This window comes from Pristis pectinata, chromosome 2 (assembly GCF_009764475.1).
Source record: "Pristis pectinata isolate sPriPec2 chromosome 2, sPriPec2.1.pri, whole genome shotgun sequence".
In the NCBI taxonomy this organism is placed as follows: Eukaryota; Metazoa; Chordata; class Chondrichthyes; order Rhinopristiformes; family Pristidae; genus Pristis; species Pristis pectinata.
In genome coordinates, this window is record NC_067406.1 from 141,259,738 (window position 1) to 141,277,927 (window position 18,190).

The 18,190-nt window shown below is 43.3% G+C and overlaps 1 protein-coding gene across 1 annotated transcript in view; it reads right to left on the reverse strand.

Moving 5' to 3' along the window:
• The window catches only part of stpg2 (sperm-tail PG-rich repeat containing 2), a 199,377-nt gene that overhangs the window by 78,404 nt on the left and 102,783 nt on the right, over window positions 1-18,190 (reverse strand). Inside the window, exons 8-10 of the mRNA XM_052041076.1 lie at window positions 12,518-12,611; window positions 7,602-7,675; window positions 4,495-4,659 (exon numbers count right to left, since the gene is read on the reverse strand). Of these exons, the coding sequence (XP_051897036.1) occupies window positions 4,495-4,659; window positions 7,602-7,675; window positions 12,518-12,611 (333 nt within the window). The remainder of the gene's footprint in view (window positions 1-4,494; window positions 4,660-7,601; window positions 7,676-12,517; window positions 12,612-18,190) is intronic.

Below are 18,190 nucleotides of genomic sequence, written 5' to 3' on the forward strand. Positions count from 1 at the left end.
GGGCTGTCTCACCTGCTTTGGTGGTGTAGTTTGAGGGGGGAATGTTGGTCAGGATTCAGAGACTACTCTCTTCTTTGAATCTTTACACCCATTCCTCCGTTAACTGACGCAGAATATTAGTCTGTACAATCTTTGGCTTGCTGTTAAGTTAACTGAATTTAGATAGGATACTTGGGCCTCCCAGTTAGCCTGTTGCCCTGGGCTCTTATCAGTCAGCATTCTTGTCCATAATCATTATCCTGTGGCCATAGACAGGATAAATGGGAAGGGAAGATTTTTCTCTGGCTGAGAGGTCAACCAGGGAGCATAGATTTAAGGAAACCAAACAAGAGAAAGAGGGAAGTTGAGGAATAAAATTTTCTCCAAAGACCGTTGGTGGCCTGGAACTCTGTACAGGTGTTGGAGACAGAAACCTTCACTTCATTTGAAACAGATCTGAATGATCATGTTAGGGTCAGAGAACTAGGAAATGGGATTAGTCTCAATCATCTCCTTTGTCATAGAGTTAGAGAATCATAGAGTAATAGAGCACAGAAACAGACCCTTTGCCCCTACCCTTACATTCCAACCAAGATGCCCATCTAAGCTGGTCCCACTTGCCTGTGTTTGGCCCATACCCCTCGAAACCTTTCCTATCCATGTACCTGAGAACAAATGCACAGAATGGCCTCCTTCTGTGCTTCTGATGACATCTTTGATTGATAAAGAAAGATAAAATACAGTCAGCTCATTTTTTTGTCACCTCACAATAATCAAGCTGTGGCTTCATGTCGATGAAATGCTTCTTTCGTTGGAGTGCAGGATATTGGTCCCAAAGGTCATCTCTCCTTGTGGGCCAAACTAGCACAGCCATCACTGAACTCAGCCCCTGAACTCCAACTGCAGAAAAGTACCAGTGTACGCTAACAGTATGAAGTCTTCTATAATCCACATCAGGTATTCTTTCAGGCCTTGAGTGCAACTGTTCAACACAGATCTGTTGTGAGTCTACAGAACCCAGTGCTTCTTCTGACTGCACAGTCTACAACCATGGGGACATAGACTCAAGATAAAGAGCTACCCATTTAGGATTGAGATAGAACATTGAACACATAGAACAGTACAGCACAGGAACAGACCCTTCGGCCCCCAATGTTGTGTCGAACTAATTAAATTAGTAATCAGATGCCCAACTAAACTAATCCCTTCTGCCTACACAATGTCCATCTCCCTCCATTCTCTGCACATTCATGTGCCTATCTAAGAGTCTCTTAAACGCCTCTATCGCATCTGCCTCCACCACCAACCCTGGCAGCACATTCCAGGCACCCACCACTCTCTGTGTAAAAAACCTGCCCCGCACATCTCCTTTGAACTTACCCCCTCTCACTTTAAATGCATGCCCTCTAGTATTAGACATTTCAACCCTGGGGAAAAGATACCAGCTGTCTACTCTATTAATGCCCCTCATAATCTCATAAACCCCTATCAGGTCTCCCCTCAGCCTCCGTCTCTCCAGAGAAAACAACCCAAGTTTGTCTAACCTCTCCTTATAGCTCATGCCCTCTAATCCAGGTAGCACCCTGGTAAACCTCTTCTGCACCCTCTCCAAAGCCTTGACATCCTTCCTCTAATGGGATGACCAGAACAGAATGCAATACTCCAGATGTGGCCTAACTAGAGTTTTATAAAGCTGCAACATAACCTCCCGACTCTTGAACTCAATTCCTCAACTAATAAAGGCAAGCATGTCATATGCCTTCTTTATCAGCCTGTGTGGCCACTTCCAGGGAGCTGTGGACTTGGGCCCCAAGATCCCTCTGCACATCAACACCGTTAAGGGTCTTACTATTAACAGTGAACTGTCTCTTTACATTTGATCTCCCAAAGTGCAACACTTCACATTTAGCTGGGTTAAACTCCATCTGCCATTTCTCCACCCATATCTACAATTGATCTATATCATGCTGTATCCTTTGGCAATCTTCTACACTATCCACAACACCACCAATCTTTGAATTGTCTGCAACCCACCCATGTATATTTTCATCCAGGTCATTTATATACATCACAAACAGCAGAATTCCCAGTACAAATCCCTGCAGTAGTCACAGGCCTCCAGCCAGAATAAGATCCGTCAACCACTACCCTTTAACTTCTAAAGGCAAGCCAGTTCTGAATCCAAATGGCCAAGTCACTGTGGATCCCATGCATCTCAATCTTCTGGATGAGCATCCCATGAGGAACCTTGTCAAACGCCTTATTAAAATCCATGTAGACAACATCCACAACTATACCTTCATAAATCATCCTCATTACCTCCTCGAAAAATTCAATCAAGTTAGTAATACATGAATTGCCCTTCACATAGCCATGCTGACTGTCCCTAATTAGGCCGTGGTTTACCAATTCCTCATAAATCCTGTCCCTAAGAATTCTCTCCAGTAACTTCCCTACCACTGACTCACCGGTCTATAGTTTCCAGAATTATCCCTATTTCTCTTTTTGAACAATGGAACAACATTAGTGACTCACCAGTCCTCCGAGACCTCGCCTGTGGCTCGACAGGACACAAAGGTATTGGTCAAGACCTCAGCAATCTCATCTCTTCCCACCAGGCCCTGGGGACTTATCCACCTTAATGATCTTTAAGAGACCCAACACTACCTCCTCCTTTATCGCTAAATGCTCTTGCAAATTAGCATGCTCCACACTGATCTCCCTATCATCCATGTCCTTCTCCTTGGTAAATACTGATGCAAAATACTCATTTAGGACCTCATCAACATCCTCCGCCTCCAAATACACGTTCCCTCCTTTATCCTTGAGTGGTCTTACCCTCTCCCCCGTTATCCTCTTGCTTTTGATGTATGTATAGAATGTCTTGCAATTCTCTAATCCTACTTACCAAGGACTTTTCATGGCCCCTCCTGGCTTTCCTAATTCCCTTCTTGAGTTCTTTTCTGGCTTCTTTGTAATCCTCAAGGGCTCTGTTTGATTTTAGCTTCCTAAACACATTTGTTTCCTTTTTCTTCTTGATTAAATTCACCAGCTCTCTTGACATCCAAGGTTCCCTTACCTTGCCATCCTCGTCCTTCCTTCTTACTGGAACACACCTGTCCTGTACTCTGTGCAGTTGGTCGTTAAACACCCTCCACATTTCAGATGTGGACTTGCCCAAAAACAGCTGTTCCCAATTAACTCTCCCTACTTCCTGCCTAACACTCTAGTAATTTGCCCTGCTTCAATGTAATACTCTCCTGCAAGGTCCATACTTATCCTTATCTATAGCTATCTTAAAACTTAAGGAGATGGGAAGAATTTCTCCCCTCAGGCTGTTGTGAGCCTTTGAAGTCTTCTGCCCAGGGGCATGTGATATTCAAATGTTTACATTCCACTGAGATCAAATAACTTTGATGTGCCACAGGAATTGTTAGTGATTTGGGATATTGAGTCATACAGCATGGAAACAGACCCAACTCGTCCATGTTGACATTGGTGCCCACCAAGCTAGTTCCACTTGACCGCCTTTGGCCCATATCCCTATAAACCCTTCCTATCCACGTACTTATCCAAATGTCTTTTGAATGTTGTTATTGTACCTGCCTCGACCACTTCCTCTGGCAATTCATTCCATATACACCATCCTCTTCAAGAAGAAGTTTCCCCTCAGGCTCTTCTTAAATCTTTCCCCTCTCACTTTAAACCTATGCCCTCTAGTTTTTAGTTCCCTTTCCCTGGGAAAAAGACCGTGTGCGTTCACCCTGTCTATGCCCCTCATGATTTTATACACCTCTATAAGATCACCCCTCAATCTCCTATGCTCCAAGCCTACCCAACCTCTCCCTTTCACTCAGGCCCTCGAGTCCTGGCAGCATCCTCATAAATCTCCACACTCACTGCAGTTTAATGATGTCTTTCCTTTAACGGGGTGACCAAAATTGTACACAATACTCCAGTGCGGTCTCACCAACATCATGTACAACTGCAGCATAATATCTCAGCTCCTATACTCAGTGCACTGAGGGTTGATGTTATTAGAAGATATAGGGGCCATATTTAATTTAATCTATGTGTGCAATTTACTACCAATCCTTAATTCTCTTTGAATGGCAGTCCGTCTTCCAGAAAGCCAATGCATAGGGAGTTCCAGGCTTTAGACCCAGTGATGATGAAGCTTCCACAACATATTCCAATTCAGGGTGATGCGTGACACAGAGGGTGACCTGTAGCTCATGATGTGTCCTGGTCCTGTTCAGTTTCTAGTCAAAGGTGACTCCAAGAATACTGAATGCTCCATTAATGTTGCTATTTCTTAAGATGAAACTAAGCTGAAGTTTTCAAAACTCATTTCATCCAGAGCTCTTGCAGTTGATGGATAATTAAGGCTGTTATCCTTAGTCTGGGCTGGATTAGATCCAGATCTTAGATGTATAAAAACATAGCAAAGACCCAATGCAAGAACAGGAACACATCTGTCAGTGAGGTGATCACCATATCCCAGCTGATTCTCACTTCCGGGATAATTTGAAGACCTGGAGGAGGGCTCGTTGAACAGCTGTTCCAGGCAGTGGGCAGATTGTTACTGTAAGCAGGCTGCTGTGAGAGAAGGAAGTGGTTTCCATTGCTGTCTGTTGCAATCAGCTCCACGTCAAAATTGTCTCGGTGCTTGATGCGAGTCTAGTGTGGAATCCAAGAGATGCTGGGAAATGAGCAGACTAGAATTCAATGTCATGAAGGCAGAACACAATGAACGGGTGGAGAGTGTTAGCAAAACCACAAGTTAGTGGAAAAGGTGTTGGAGAATGATCATTGACTGAAGAGACAAATGCGAAAGGATACTGGACAATGTGGAAGATGGCTTTGTGTGAGGGCATGTTTATTACATATCCTGCCACCCCAGTCATTCTCTCTTCTCCATCCCTCCATTAGGCAGAAGATACAAAAGCTTGAGAACATGTACCACTTGGCTCAAGGACAGCTTCTATCCTGCTGTTATAAGACTCTAGAATGGACCTCTTAATGATAAAGACAAACTCTTGATCTCACAGTCTACCTCATCATGGCCCTTGCACCTAACTGTCTACCTGCACTGCAGTTTCTCTGTAACTGTAACACTTTATTCTGTATTCTATTATTGTTTTTCCCTTGTACTACCTCAATGGATGGCATGCAAAACAAAGAGTCTCGGTACATGCAACAATAATAAACCAATTACCAATTATAACCGCATGGTGTCGAGCCTTGCCAAAGTTATGGGAAACACCCCAAAAAAGACAGCAATGTATTCAGGAGGATAATTCCAGAGGGCTGGACAACTGGCCACAGAAGAAAAAATCCAGTGTCCCAAAGGGTCCTGAAGACTCCATGTGGTGACGAGACATCACATGACAAGGAGTCCATTTCATCAGATATTCAGACTTCCATTAATCACCTAACCCCATGCTGTCTGCGGAATTCTGCTGTGTGTAAATTGGCTGCTCTGTGTCCTGTATTAGAGCGGTGGCTACACTACAAAAGCGCTTCAGAGAGTTTGAGATGGCCCAAGGCTTTGTGATTTGTAATTCTAATCTCTCCTTCAGTAGCTACCATCCTGCACTTATAATGCCCTGCATTCTTAAAGAGATTATCTCAAATCCAAATGCACAGTTAAAGCAAGCAGAGTACTTTTTCATCTAGATTTTCAACTGGGCAACCTTAATAGAGGATAAAGTAGATGGAATAAACATAAAGTGGAATTAACTAACTGGCAGTCACATAGAAAAGGGAGAGTTGGAGTAAATGTGTCCTCTTCAGACTGGAGGGATGTAACAAGTGGAGTACCCCAGGGATCACTTCTTGGCCCTCAGTTGTTTACTGTTTACATTAATGACTTGGGAGAGGGAATGAAATATAAAGTTTCCAAGCTTCCAAGTTTGCCAATGACATGAAGGTAGGTGGAAGAGCGTGTTGTGACGAGGACATTGAAAAGCTGCAACAGGATATCGACACAAGAAATTCTGTAGATGCTGGAATCTGGAGCAATACACAAAAAGTGCTGGAGGAACTCAGCAGGTCAGGCAGCATCCATGGAGGGAAATAAATAGTAGACATTTCGGGCTGAGACCCTTCATCAGGACCAGTCCTGACTTCACCAGTCCTGATGAAGGGTCTCAGCCTGAAACGTCGACTGTTTATTTCTCTCCATGGATGCTGCCTGACCTGTTGAGTTCCTACCGCACTTTTTGGGTATTGCAACAGGATATAGGTAGATTGAGTGAGTGGGTGAAAACCTGGCAAATGACGTTTAATGTAAGGAAGTGTGAGGTCATCTACTTCGGTAAGAGGAATCAAAAGGCGGATTATTATCTAAATGGAGAGATTGCAAATGAGTGAAGTTCAGAGAGATTTAAGTGCTCCAGAGTATGAATCTCAAAAAGTTAGCAGGCAGATCCAACGAGCAGTTGAGAAGGCAAACGGTGTGTTGGCCTTTATTGCAAAGGGGCTGGAGTTTAGGAACAGTGAGGTTTTGTTACAGTTGGTACAGGGTGTTGGTGAGGCCACGCCTGGAATACTGTGCACAGTTTTGGTCCCCTTCCCTAAAAAAAAGTCGAGTAACACTGAAGGCTGTCCTAAGAAGATTCACCAGGCTAACTCCTGGGATGAGGTGTTGTCCTATCAAGAGAGACCAGACAGTTTGGGTCTGTATTCCTTAGAGTTTAGATGAAGTGTGACCTTATTCAAACCTATCAGATCCTAACAGGGTAGAGATGTTCCTACCAGTGGAGAAGACGTGAACAAGGGGGCATAGCTACAAAATAAGGAGCCAGTCATTTAATACCGAAATACAAAGCAATTCTTCTGTCAGAGAGTGGCTGAGGCCAGATCATTGGGTATATTTAAGGTGGAGATGGATAAATATTTGAAGGATCGAGGAATTGAGGATTTTGGGGAGCTGTCACAGAAGAGGTCAGCATGATCAGCCTTGATCAAGTTGACCGACGGAGCAGGCTTGAGGGGCCGAACAACTTACTCATGCCCCTACGTTCTTGTGTTCTAACTCTTTGAAAGCAACGTTGGTCAAGGATCACGTGAAGGGAGCCACAACCCACCTTGAAAGATGAAGATATGCAAACACTCAACAACACTCATGCTTACCATCATTCTTCCAAAGGTATACCTATATACAATTTTGTTCAAAATATATCAATGTTTTTAATGACCTGCATTCTCAGACAAGTTGAAAGCTCTACCAGAGTTCAATGTTTTTAATGACCTGCATTCTCAGACAAATTGCCCTACAAGTCATTTTGACTCATTTGTCATGTATGTACTCCTCTCAATCTATGCTGAGATTTTTAATCTCAGCTGGACCAGGAGTGGGATTGCCACATTTAATTTCAGCACCTTGAAAGGGAGAGATTGACCCAATTGTCCAGTGGTGCATCCTCTGATCACTATCCATGGGAAAATAAGTCAACAGAGAAGAGCAGGAGGTGGTAGAGTTATATCTACCAGAGCAAATTTCAATTCACAGATGTTAAACTCTCAGATATTACCTTATAATCAGCTGGACCTGGCACCATTTGTTTTGTTTCGACAGAATGCAAACGAGGAACTGTAGATCCAAATCCTCCTCTCACCGAACTTTCTAAAGCAGCTTTCTTCAGGCTTTCTCGAGCAAGAGTGTGGTTTGTGACGTTGTAGGTTCCTGGACCTGTTGGAATCAGAAGCTCTTTTATGTTGTGCATATTTCAGAAGCCCCTGTAGAATGCCCAACAGTTATGATTGAACAAGGAACCTCTCCCTCACCAACATTATCCAATCTTCAAAATCAGAATACCCAATTATTTATAACGTCAATAATTAAGACATTGATTTCAATACTGAATTAAATTCAATGCTAATTTAAGCAGTATGAGTGAGCCATGTCAATATTAGTTTTGCATAATTGAAATAACATACTTTCTTGTGAAAGGTTACCTGTGGAAACTTTTGATTTGCCAGATGGTCCAATTAACCAAAGTACCAAGTGTAAACTAGAGGGTTTTCTATTTATTCATGAGATGTGAGCATTGTTGGCAATGCCTACATTTGCTGTCTGTTCCAATTTGCCCTTGAACTGAGGAGGCAGTTAAGAGTCATACAGCACTTTGGCTCAACTGGTCCATGCCGACCAAGAGTTAACTATATTGATTGATCTGGAGTCACCTATAGACCTGACAGCGTAAGGACAGTGGATTTCCTTTCCAAATGAGTTTTTACAACAATGTTGTAGTTTCATGGCTACCATGACTTAAATCAACTTCTTTTTAAATTCCACATTTATTTAATTACTTGAATTTAAATACCCCAGATTCCTGGTGGGATTTAAACTCATCTCTCAATCAACAGTCCAAACATTGGCTGCTTGTCTGTTAACTGTATTGCTAGGCTGATATCCTATTTTCTCATACCATTTCTTGGTGTTCATAACTTGTGATAAATCAACTGATTCAGACAGGAGCAATAATCAGCATTGAAATATATATCTCTCGTCCATGAATTCAAGCGGAAATTAACTAGTAATTCAAAGGAAGCAGATTGGGCTAACAACAGTCAATTGCAAATGCAGTCTCAAATATTTTTCTTCTTATGACCTTTAGTGGTACTTAGCCTGAAACAAAATATTTTTTCAACTGTCAACAATGCAAGCAATTCTAGCATTAAGTTGAATATTCCCTGCGTTCAATGACAGAAGCTTTATATCAGACTTTGAGGGCCATACTTTAGAAAGATAGAAAGGATTAAACAAAAGAAAAATCAATTACTAATAATCATTAGCTTCTGATGTTCCATCACGTCTGCTGTCTGAATCTTTACTGACAATCCTTCTTTATGGTACAATGTATCAGGAAGAAAATAACGACATGAATGGAAATACTTAACACAAAGAAAGATAGCATCATAAAAATCAGCGCTCTGCTTGAAGTGTCAGACCACATAATGGGAATTTCAATGCTTTGGTATATTTTTAACTCCCTTTGTTTAAACATAATTAACTTTAATATTTGGTCTACTAGTCAGTCAATAAAAAGCAATCACCATGGACATAATTTCTTTCTTGAACCCTCTCCCCTTCAAATTCTGGGACCCACCCTTAGTCCCAATCTCAGCATTACTGAAACGTGGCTTCCTACTTTACACCATCTAATTCCACTGTTCGAAAACAAATCTTTGAACCTTTTTGTTTGCTAGTTACACAAAGATCAAGCATGGAGAGGAAAAGTGACAACAGTAATATATTCAGCAAGTTAAGGAACACTTTTATTTGCTTTGAAATTGACCAATGGGAATGTGGGGCATGTTGGCTGACCAATGGCAGGAATGTGGCTTGGTTGGTGGCTGGTCACATGATTATACTCAAGGATAATGTCCAACAAGAGTTGTGCCTCAAGTGTTCAGAAGAAAGTTGGGAGAACCACTTGTCTTATTCCTTGATCTTTGCCAGCAATCTTTTTTGATTTGCTGACTAGCCCATGCAAGGGGTAGTTCTCACTAGTGCAGTGCCATATAGAAAATGCAGAGGATCCAGTGTGTTGAACTTCCATCCATTTGCCTCAATAAGACGATCAGGGCTGCTATTCCAACAGCATCTCCCACATCCATAACATCTGCCAGCACAAAGAACATGGGCAGCTGGGAACTATCACCAGCAGAAAATGCTTCTTCAACTCACACAACATCCTGACTTGGAAATACATCACCACCCCTCATTGTTGCAGGATCTAAATCCTGGAACAGCTTTCCCCAGAGCACTGTGGAAGCACCTACAGCAGAAGGACTGTAGCTGTTCAAGAAGGTGGCTCACCACCACTTTCTCAAGATGAGTAATAAATGTTGGCCTTACCAGTGATGCCCAGATCCCGAAAAACAATTTAATTAAAAAGGCTCAATCAAGAACCAGAGAACAATGGGTTTGACATAGGTTAATGATCTGGATGAAGGAACTGATGGCATTGTGGTCAAATTGCAGATGACACAAAGATAGGTGGAGGGGCAGGTAGTGTTGTGGAGGCAGGGAGTCTGCAGAAGGACTTGGACAGGTTAGGGGACTGGGCAAAGAAGTGGCAGATGGAGTACAGTGCAGGGAAGTGTAAGGTTATGCACTTTAAGAAGAATAAAGGTGCAGACTATTTTCTAAATGGGGAGAGAATTCAGAAATCAGACGTGTAAAGAGACTTGGGAGTCCCAGTTCAGGATTCCCTTAATGTTAACTTGAAGGTTGAGTTGGTAGTAAGGAAGGCAAATGCAATGTTAGCATTCACTTCGAGAGGATGAGAATATAAAAGCAAGGAGCTTTATAAGGAGTTGGTCAGACCACATTTGGAGTATTATGAGCAATTTTGGGCTCTGTATATAAGGAAGGATGTGCTGGCATTAGAGAGGGTCCAGAGGAGGTTCACAAGAATGATCCTGCAGAATAAAAGGCTTACGTATGAGGAGTGTTTGATGACTGTGGGCTTGTTCTTGATGGAGTTCAGAAGGATGAGGGGGGATCTCATTGAAACCTACCGGATACTGAAAGGCCTGGATAGAGTGGATGTGGACAGGATGTTTCCATTAGTACAAGAGTCTAGGATCCGAGGGAAGAGTCTCAGAATAAAGGGATATCTCTTTAGAACTGAGATGAGGAGGAATGACTATTTTGTGTTGGACTTCATGGTGGAGGACACATCTAACATGCCAAAGATAGATGTTATGGATGCGGTGGGAGGTGAGGACCTCAATACAACTGCTGTCACTAAAGAGGTAGTGATGAGCAAACTAGTGGGCCTAAAGGTAGACATGTCGCCTGGTCCTGATGGGATGCATCCCAGGGTACTGAAAGAAATGGCAGAAGTTATAGTAGAGGTGTTTATGATAATTTACCAAAATTCTCTTGGACTCTGGGCAGGTCGCGGCAGATTGAAAGACACTGAATATCACGTCACTGTTTAAAAAAGGATGTCAGCAAAATGCAGGTAACTACAGGCCAGTTAGCTTAACGTCTGTAGTCAGGGAAATGCTTGAAGCTATCATTAAGGAAGAAATAGTGAGACGTCTGAATAGAAGTGGTTCCATCAGGCAGACACAGCATGGATTCAGGAAGGGCAGGTGCTGTTTGACAACTTACTGAAGTTCTTTGAGGATATAATGAGCGCAGTGGATAGAGGGGAACAAGTGGATGTTGTATACTTGGATTTCCAGAAGACATTCGATATGGTGCTGCACAAAAGATTTATCCATAAGATAAGGATGCATGGATTTGAAGGTAATGTATTAGCATGGATAGAGGATCGGCTAACCAATAGAAGGCAGAGAGTTGGGATAAGTGGGTGTTTCTCTGGTTGGCAATCAGTGGTGAGCGGGGTGCCGGAGGAATCGGTGCTGGGCCCACAACTGTTCACGATATACATTAATGATTTGGAAGAGGGGACCGAGTGTAGCGTATATAAATTTGCTGATGACACTAAACTGAGTGGAAAAGCAAATTGTGCGGAGGGTGCGGAGAGTCTGCAGAGAGAGACAGATAGGTTAAGTGAGTGGCCAAGGGTCTGGCAGATGGAGTACAATGTTGGTAAATGCGAGGTCATCCACTTCGGAAGGAAAAAGAGAAGATCAGATTATTATTTAAATGGTGAAAGATTGCAGCATGCTGTTGTGCAGAGAGACTTGGGAATGTTTGTGCATGAATCACAAAAGGTTGGTTTGCAGATGCAACAGGTTATCCAGAAGGCAAATGCAATGTTGGCCTTTATTGCTGGAGGGATTGAATTTAAGAGCAGGGAGGTTATCCTGGTACTGATGAGGCTACAACTGGAGTACTGCATGCATTTCTGGTCTCCTTACTTGAGGAAAGATGTACTGGCTTTGGAGGTGGTGCAGAGGAGGTTCACCAGGTTGATTCCGGAGATGAGGGGGTTAGCCTATGAGGAGAGATTGAGTCACCTGGGACTACACTTGCTGGAATTCAGAAGAATGAGAGGGGATCTTTTAGAGACATATAAAATTATGAAAAGGATAGATAAAATAGAGGCAGGTAAGTTGTTTCCACTGGTAGGTGAGACTAGAACTAGTGGATATGGCCTCAAGATTCAGGAGAGTAGATTTAGGATGGAGATGAGGAAGAACTGCTTTTCCCAGAGTGCAGTGAATCTGTGGAATTCTCTGCCCAGGGAAGCAGTCGAGACTACCTCATTAAATATATTTAAGACACAGATAGATAGATTTTACATAGTGGGGGAATTAAGGGTTATGGGGAAAAGGCAGGTAGGCGGAGCTGAGTCCACGGCCAGATCAGCCATGATCTTATTGAATGGCAGTGCAGGCTCGATGGCCCAGATGGCCTCCTCCTGCTCCTATTTCTTATATTCTTATTATGCCCTCTAGTTCAACTGGATCATCTTCAAATTGCTGAAGAACGAAGCAAATGCACGCCATTCAAACCTTCCTTTTGAGTGTGGCTACAGACCTGGTTCGCTCACTGTACGTGGGCCCTCCGTGAACCTTACTGCATTGTGACCGAAAGGGACGTTACCCTTCGTCGAGATCCTCTTCAGGGTCTGTAGTGCCGTACGTGGATCATCATACCACCCAGGAGCTGGAGTGATGGACTTCTCCGGCAGAAACCTCTGGCGTGACAGAGAGAAAAATTTACCAGCTCTGTTGCAGTTGCCACCATATTAAATAGACACAAAGGCCTAAAAAACTGCAGATACAAACTGTGAGATGTAGCAACAATAAAACAGAAATTTCCACGTTGACAAATGGGAAACCAGACAGACAATAGCAACAATACGGATATCACATGGCTGACAGTTTAACCGCTGATAAAATTCAACAAATTCATTTCTGACTAACACAGGATGTTCTGCCCGATCATTGGATCAGTTCAGGGCCCTGATGATCAACTTCAAAGGATTAAATTCAGACCACAGCCTAACTAAGAAAGAAACTGGAAAATAAGATACTGCAGATGCTGCAAAGCTGAAATGGAGACAGGAAAGGTTGAAGATACTCAGCAGGTCAGGCAGCATCTGTGAAGAGGGAAACAGTGTTAATGTTTCAAGTCAATCACCCAGTAAAAGTTACAAGCCACACTTGACGGAGTTCAGAAGGATGGGGGGGAGGATCTCATTGAAACCTACCAGATACTGAAAGGCCTGGATAGAGTGGACGTGGAGAGGATGTTTCCATCAGCGGGAGAGTCTAGAATCCGAGGGCACATCCTCAGAATAAAGGGATGTCCCTTTAGAACTGAGATAAGAAGGAATTTCTTCAGCCAGAGGGCGGTGAATCTGTGGAATCCGTTGCCACAGACAGCTGTGGAGGCCAAGTCATTGGGTGTATTTAAGGCAGAGATTGATAGTAGGGTTAAGGGTTACAGAGAGAAGGCGGGAGGACGGGGTTGGAAAAAAAAATCAAGACACAAGAGAGACTGCAGATGTTGGAAATATGGAGCAACACACAATATGCTGGAGGAACTCAATAGGTCAGGCAGCATCTGTGGAGGGAAATGAACAGTCAATGTTTCAGGCCAAGACCCTTCATCAGGACCAGCTGCCTGACCCACTGAGTTCCTCCAGCATTTTGTGTGTTGCTTGAAAAAAAAATCAGCTATGACTGAATGGTGGAGCAGACTCAATGGGCTGAATGGCCTGATTCTGCTCCTCTGTCTTATCTTATGATCTGCAAAGAAGGGGGAGGGGTGGAGGGAGAAAAGGGAGTGGCTGTAACCTTGTGGAGACCTGACGAGACTGAATGACACAGATGGAGGAGGTGCCTGCAGGGAGAGGCAGGGAGGAGCTCATCAATCAATAAATCCGTTGGCTAGATTTTGGGAAACTGACCATTATGTATAAAGACTGAGGGACAATTAAATTTACTATTATAGAGTCATAGACTAATACAGCATGGATACCGGCCCTTTGGCCCAACATAAGAACATAAGAAATAGGAGCAGGAGTCGGCCATCTGGCCCACCGAGCCTGCTCCACCATTCAATAAGATCATGGCTGATCTGGCCTTGGACTCAGATCCACCAACCTGCCTTTTCCCCATAAACCTTAATTCCAATACTATGCAAAAATCTGTCTCACTATGTCTTAAATATATTTAATGAAGTAGCCTCTACTGCTTCCCTGGGCAGAGAATTCCACAGATTCACTACTGTCTGGGAAAAGCAGTTTCTCTTCATCTCCATCCTAAATCTATTTCCCTGAATCTGGACAGTATGGGAATGGGATGTGGAATTGAAGTGGTGGCCACTGGGAGGTCCTGGCTGTTGTGGCGGATGGAGCAAAGGTGCTCGACGAAACGGTCACCCAATCCGCATCGGGTCTCACCGATGTAGAGGAGGTCGTACCGGGAGCACCGGATGCAATAAATGTCACCCTCGGAGTCACTAGTGAAGCACTACCTCACCAGGAAGGATTGTTTTGGAACCTGAATGGTGGTGAGGGAGGAAGTGTAGGGACAGGTGTAGCACTTGGTGCAGTTGCAGGCATAAGTGCCGGGATGGTCATCTTTGGGGAGGGACGAGTGGACAAGGGAGTTCCGCCACCTCCAACGGGATCCTACCACCAGGCACATCTTCCCCTCACCCCCTTTCTCCGCTTTCCGAAGAGACCGCACTCTCCACGACTCCCTTGTCCACTTGTCCCTCCCCGCTGATAACCTCCCTGGCACTGAGAGGTGCTGTAGGTTAACTGACCCCTGTAAATTACCTTTTAGTGTGGGTAAGTGGCCAAAAGACTCAAAAGGCGAATGAGACAAAATAAGTTGCTGCTTACAGGGAAATAAGGAGTGGGGTATGACACTGATGGGATTGTTCTCCTGGGATCTGGCACAAACCCCATGAGGTAAATGGCTTCTTTCTCTGTCTCATGGGTTAAGGTAGTAAGACCACTATCAAAATTCATTAGCATCTGAAAGCGAGCCAGAAACATCTTGGCACAATTTTTTTTAGGGGAGGCACAGTAGTGTAGCGGTTAGCGTAACCCTTTATAGCGCCAGTGACCAGGGTTCAATTCCAGCCACTGTCTGTAAGGAGTTTGTACGTTCTCCCCACGTCTGCATGGGTTTCCTCCAGGTGCTCCGGTTTCCTCCCACATTCCAAAGATGTACAGGTTAGTAAGTTGTGGGCATGCTATGTTGGTGCCAGAAGCGTGGCGACACTTGTGGGCTGCCCCCAGAACACTCTACGCAAAAGATGCATTTCACTGTGTGTTTCAAGGTACATGTGACAAAGGTATCTTATTTTATCTTATCTTAAGTAGCAAATGGTTGTATCAATGCCTGACATTATTCTGATTCCTATCAGTGAAACAAAGTGAGATTAAGACACATGTATCATATTCCAGCATTAATTTATAGGGCCTCACACTGTGCCCAGAGATGGAACAGGCCATCACGCTGCTAAGTTACGATGATGAAGGCCATCATAAGTTAGCTGCGAAAGGGCACCTCGCAATTCTCTGTCACCAGTGAATTAGCCTCACTCTAAATCCCACTGTGACCTATCAGGCGATTTAAAGTTGAGGACAGTACAAACCTTTACAGACATCACAAACATCAACACTGCACATTTTCAAAATCATAATCATCTCAATCAGCCAGGTCACTTCACTTAGAAGAGAACAGATTAAGAATTTGTTGTCATTATATAACTAATTATTTTGCACATATGTTTTAACACAAGAGACTGAGGAGTTGATGAGTGCCCTCATACAGATGCGACAGACACTGCACCATATGCCAGGGAACATTTTAGTCATGTGATCACCACTGTAAACTTCAGTAACTCCCAATACCCAAATCTTCAGCATAACTGGCAACTGTTGCACAAATAAAATAAAATGGTCCAGAATTCTGGACCATTGATCCCAAGACACAAGTTCGGATCCCACCACAGCAGTTGGGGAATATAAATTCAAGTTATTAAATAAATCTGGAATTAAGATTAGTTTTATTAACAGTAACCATGAAACTACTGGCTCATCATAAAAGCCTATCTTAGCAGTTCTGCTTTGTTGTGCTCGTTGCTGTATTTATTGTATTTAGTACTACCATGTGTACTGTTTACCTGTGAGCTTCCCGCAAGCAATGTATTTCATTGCACCCTGGTGTGTATGACTATAAACTAATCTAATCTAATTTAATCTAATATCTCATTCACAATGCATAGGCAGGCAAGGTAGTGTAGCAGCTAGCATAACGCTTTACAGCGCCAGCAACCCGGGTTCAATTCCGGCCGCTGTCTGTAAGGAGTTTGTACGTTCTCCCCTTGTGTCTGCGTGGGTTTCCTCTGGGTGCTCTGGTTTCCTCCGACATTCCAAAGACGTACGGGTTAGGAAGTTGTGGGCATGCTATGTTGGCGCCGGAAGCCTGGCGACACTTGTGGGCTGCCTCCAGAACACTCTATGCAAAAGATGCATTTCACTGTGTGTTTCGATGTACATGTGACTAATTAAGAAATCTTATCTTACTAAAGTACTTCAGGAAAGGAAACTTGGTGTCCTTACCCATTCTGGTCTATATGTGACTACAGTGTGATTTTAAATGCTTCCTGAATTCAAGGGCATTTAGAGATGGGTAATTAATGTTGGCTTTGACAGCAATGCCTAAATCCTGCAATGAATCAATATCTGAGCAGCATCCCACCTTGAAGTGGTGCTTAAGAAACGGAATTGTTTTGGGAACACCCAAGTGACCACTCCATGAAAACAACATGCAGCAATTCCTCTGGCAGGACCAAAACAGCCTGGTCACATTTCCAGAGGGGTGTAACTTGACTTGAAAATGATTTCAGGCAAATTCCGTTCCAGCGAGAAAAACAAAAATTTTCACACGCACAGCACTGAGAAAAAAATTGTGTAGCTACATTGCTTCTTCATTTTTTTTAATTAACACAATGCGTAAATTTGCATAATTCTTTGCAGAATTTCCAAAGGTCGACCCCTCCACTGATTCTATACGTCTTTGAGATCCAATTCTGGATTTTATTGCTCTACCGATGGCCTTCGGTTACCAACTCCCAGTGTAAAGGAATTGCCTTAACTTCTCAAGATGGCTGAAAGGTCTCCACTCAAAGCAGTGACATTGTTCCCAATAATTGCTGCCTTCTTCGCATTTACTGAGAAAAGGATACACTTCTCGCTGCCTCAGAAAAGCAGCCAACATAATCAAAGACTCCACCCACCCCAGACATTTTCTTTTCTACCCCCTCCCATTGGGCAGAAGATACAAAAGCCTGAAAGCAGGTACCACCAGGCTCAAGGACAACTTCTATCCTGCTGTTATAAGACTATTGAATGGTTCCCTAGTACAATAAGATGGATTCTTGAACTCACAATCTGCCTGGTTAGGGCCTTGTATCTTATCGTCTACCTGCACTGCACCTTCTCTGTAACTGCAACACTTTATTCTGCATTCTGTTATTGTTTTCCCTTGTACTACCTCAATGCACTGTTGTAATGAAATGATCTGTATGAGTGGCATGCAAAACAAAGTTATCGCTGTACCTCGGTACATGTGACAATAATAAACCAGTTTTCCAATTTAAAAATTCATTCACTAAGATGGAGATGTACCTTTGGAATTTTCTACCTCGGAGGCCCTATAGAGACTCAGCCAATGAGTTCATCCAAAACAGAGATTGATAGAATGTTGGATATTAACAGAATCAAGGGATAACGGGACTGGAGGGATATGGTGCTGAGATCAAACAGCAGCATTGATCTATGTATAGCAGAGGCTCAAAGGGCCAAATAGCCTACTCCTGCTCCTAATGTTCCTTCTTTAGATATAAAACAATAAGAATGTACTAACATTGGATCAGGAAGAGACCATTCTGGAGCTTGTTCTTCCATTCAGTTAAATTGAGGATGATCCAAAAGGGAACAGAATCTACTCTCCCTGTTTCTGCAGCCCTTCATACTCAATCCTAATTCCAATCGCAGTCTCAAAATAATTAATCCATGAAACCGCTCAACAACTTTTTTTGTGGTAAAGAGTTCCAGCTTTTCATTTCCTCATGAGGAGGTGCTTCCTGACATCAGCTCTCAAATACCTGACTCCAGTTTTAAGGTGACGTCCACTTTTAGTCTGTTCTTATCAGAGACAAAACATTTTTCTCTGTCTACTTACTGAATCAGCTCATCATCTTGAACACTTCAGTAAGATTAACCCTTGATCTTCAGTAGGGGAGCAC